The sequence below is a fragment of the Orycteropus afer genome, unplaced genomic scaffold (assembly GCF_000298275.1).
Source record: "Orycteropus afer afer isolate SDZICR_OR568_19922 unplaced genomic scaffold, OryAfe1.0 scaffold00382, whole genome shotgun sequence".
In the NCBI taxonomy this organism is placed as follows: Eukaryota; Metazoa; Chordata; class Mammalia; order Tubulidentata; family Orycteropodidae; genus Orycteropus; species Orycteropus afer.
The window spans coordinates 2,591,595-2,595,464 of NW_006921969.1; the positions used below are offsets into that span (position 1 = coordinate 2,591,595).

The 3,870-nt window shown below is 34.1% G+C and overlaps 1 protein-coding gene across 1 annotated transcript in view; it reads right to left on the bottom strand.

Moving 5' to 3' along the window:
* Nucleotides 1-1,464: 1,464 nt before the first annotated feature.
* The window catches only part of QRFPR (pyroglutamylated RFamide peptide receptor), a 133,317-nt gene continuing 130,911 nt past the window's right edge, over nt 1,465-3,870 (bottom strand). Inside the window, exons 5-6 of the mRNA XM_007953267.2 lie at nt 2,563-2,660; nt 1,465-1,865 (exon numbers count right to left, since the gene is read on the bottom strand). Of these exons, the coding sequence (XP_007951458.1) occupies nt 1,465-1,865; nt 2,563-2,660 (499 nt within the window). The remainder of the gene's footprint in view (nt 1,866-2,562; nt 2,661-3,870) is intronic.

The following is a 3,870-nucleotide window of genomic DNA, read 5'->3' on the forward strand; positions in this document are numbered from 1 at the left end:
TTTTTTTTTTTAATTTTATTTCTTTCTATTATATAGCTGGCAGAGTAACTTCTAGAAAATTAAAAGCAGAAAAACATGTAGGTCATGAGGCTGTGAGGAATTTGAGGAATCTCAGATGTTGAAGAGGGAGTAAGAGGGCACTGTGATGATCTCTGAATCCATGACATTTGGGATAAGATGAGAGGATTGAAGAGAGATTGTTTGGGTTTAAGTGAGATTTATGAAACCCAGCTCTCTTTGAGGTCAGCCTTGGGCACATTTTAATTTCTTTGTGGACTTAGACTTGGTCCTCCTTCCCATCTACCAACTACACTTAAACATCCTTTCTGACCAGTTTCCATTGAGTCAGTTCTGACTCATGGTGACCCCATGTATACCAGAGGAGGACTATGCTGCATAGGGTTTTCAATGGCTGCTCTTTTTGGAAGTAGATCACCAGGCATTTCTTCCAAGGTGCCTCTCAGTAGATTTGAACCACCAGCATTTTGGTTAACAGCCGACTGCTTAACCATTCACAACACTCAAGACTCCAAAAGGCCTTACATAAGAAAAAGTCTTATCCTACTAGTGAATATAAAGGGATTAAAATATAACTATGTGAGATAGTTAAATTCATCCAAATATATTACAATCAGCCCACAAGTAAGGATCTCAGAAACTTTCTTCTTTTGATTAGAGAAACCTGGTACAAAGAAGCATGAGGTGAAAGTTGGACAAGTCCCAGAAAGTAAAAGAACACAGAAAGATAAGTCTTGGAACAGCTTCAGGGTTTGAAGGTGCTTTAAAATACAGTGTTTTTCCATTCATGTCTCATTTTGTTCTCACGACAACTTCATGAATTATAAGAAGTATCACCTCCAGTTTACATAGGATGGAATAGAGGCTCCAAGGTGTTAAACGACTTGATGGTCATCATAGCTGTGATAATTGGCAGGGCTTTTAGAAGCTCAAACCTAGCTCGAAGTCTCATTCATTAAGCTGTCACTTGGCTGCCTCTCCAACTTCTTTGACTTTCTGATATGTCACAGATCTTATATGTGACTCTTTCATCTGACTTCGACAGTGCACTAATCATTTCATCATTGTATTAAACTATTAAATTTATTAAAGAAAGAAGACATAATTTTAAAGTTAATTTCTTGTACAATTTATCAAATACATAGAAAGACACCTTACATTGATTATGTATGGGGAAAACTGGCAGCCAAGAACATTTATTTCTGTACAATATTAAAAGAAAAAAACTCTGCTTTTTATAACTTACAAGGATCATTTACTAATTTTTCAAAATTTTATTTCCATGTATAATGTCATATTTCTATGACATTTTATGAAAACATTATTTGTTTCCTTCTTGGCAGCATGAGATAATTTAGAAAGAGTCTCTAGCCTCTGTCCATAATAATTTGCTGTACAGATTCCAATGGGAATGGCATCAATCATGAAGCGAAGGCATCATTACAATCAGTGTCCACTGCCTAAAGCTGCATTTTCAGAAAGTTCAGAACTAAACAGGGCAAGATGTCGTTTGAGATTTTTCTTCTCCTCTGGTTGCTCACACAATTTGACTTCAATGTTGCCATCACTGAAGGCTTCTCCTTTGGTCTCTTCTACTATATTTTCTTTCCGGGAAAACTTTCCTTTCCTCTGTTTCATTGTAATTCCTGAATTGCCATGTCTTCGTGCTGGAGATAGAGATTCATTTACTCTGCAATAGCAAACTGCAGATAGGAAATTTTTTTTGAAGTTTTCATTCATAAATGCATAAACAATGGGATTGCAGATGGAATTGGAAAATCCAATGATTTGCACAATAGCAAAAATCATCTTGATTGTGACATCATCATATTCCTCTTCAAAATTACCTGAAATAAAAGAATACTTTAAAATTCATATTTGTTCTAAGAAGCAAAACATAAAACTTCTGTTTATCTTCTCTCTTTATCTAAGACTTATACTGGTTAAAAGTGGTTAAAAGTGTGAATAATGCTCAAGGCCATTTTAGGAAGAGACATCTGACATCTGAATAAAAACAACCTCTGTGATGAGTTTTCATTCTCAGAGAATCTAGGCTTTTAATGGTATAGGTGCCTGGCAACTTCAAGCTTCATGTAAACTGGCCTAAGTACTTCCTTTTGAAATGTTCATTTGTGATACAGTCATACTAAGAGCAATGTTAAGAGCCTGGGTATCAGAGGGAATACACTTCTGGTCTGACTGAAATCCTAGATATTATTAAATTCATGTTGTTCAAGTAAAGTGTCTAAATAAGGATGTCACATCTCTCCAAATTTATAAATGAGCATAAGGCTTCAGAGGAATAGCATGGGAGAAGCATCTCAAAAGCTTTGTTTATCTTCTATAATTATTAAGATTTATTCATAGTCATACATAATTATATACCATGTAATGATATAATGATATGGTGGTCTTGAAAATGTTAAAGAAAAATACTAAATGTTTAAGTCCCCAATTAAAGAGAAATAAATTTTAATAAGTCATTGTCCATGCTAGCAAGAAATGAACTAGAACTTCCACTAAATAAGAATGACAAGAACTCACTGTATTCAACCATCATGTGAACAACATGGAAAGGCGCCCAGCACACAGCAAAGAGAGCCACCACTGTCACCATCATAATGACAGCTCTCTTCTTCTTCCTGGATTCATAAGGAGACAAAATATATTGGTTCATTTCTCCTTGGAAAGTGTGTAAAATTGACAGCAAAGTTACTGAATAAATAAAGTTTGAGCCTAAACCTCTCAACTATGATTTAAAAACTATTCACACATTTCATAATAAATTAGTTACTATCTGATTATCTTTTTTTCCTCATGGATTTTATCCATATTCTGATAGTTCTTTTATTATAAACATACTTATAATGGCAAAAGCTAACAAAAAAAGGAAATCAAAGTCCTCAAAATGTACATTGAACAAAATAATAATAATGAGCTCTAATAATAGACAACACTTAGTGAGTGCTCATTATGGGTCTGGTACTGTGCTAAATGTTTGGCATGGAATTTGTCATTAATCTTCCCAAAAAGCCTTTTGACAGATGCAGAAAACAAGGCACAGAGAAGTTTAAGTAATTTACAAAGTCAGGTTACTGTTTAGAGATATAGTATGGACTTGAAGTTAGTCTAACTCCAGTACCTGAGCTCTTATTAATTTTATACTGAAAACTATTCATTCCATTGATAGTAAAATATCAGTATTTATGAAATATGGCAAGCCTGCAGGATGGAATTTAAAATGCAATCCTTTAATATATACCTAAAGAAAATGACTATCCAGAATTCAAACTTGTTTTCTCCATTAATCTTACAATAAAGATTAACATTTGCAGCAGATCTGCATTTGCATGGTACATTAGGTTTACAAAAAGTCACACTCACGATCTCTAATTTCAACATGGTACAAATGGAGAGATAAATCAGCAATAAAAATCAAGGTTCTGACCTGTCCTGGGGCTCCAAAATTTAACAATTAGAGGAATGATTTCTTTCTACAAACAGGACACTAGAGGTCGCTGCATGCTTGAAGTCATAAGAATTCTATCAACTCTAGACTTCCCAGTTTTGTTTTTCAATAACTCATTTTTTAAAAACAGGAACTATAAGCATTATAGCAGTGAATTTTGTTTTAAAGTAGCTATTAATGAATAATACCATAGCAAATGTCTTAGTAAAAATTAAATTTAAAAATTACTTTAAAGTAATCATGTTCTACTTTCTAAAGGATTTTCACACATATTATCTCTTCATACCCATTAAAGCTTGGATTGTTGTTGTTGTTGTTGTTATGTGCCGTCGAGTCAAACCCGACTCATAGCGACCCCTCCTTGGGTTTCCGAGGCAGTATCA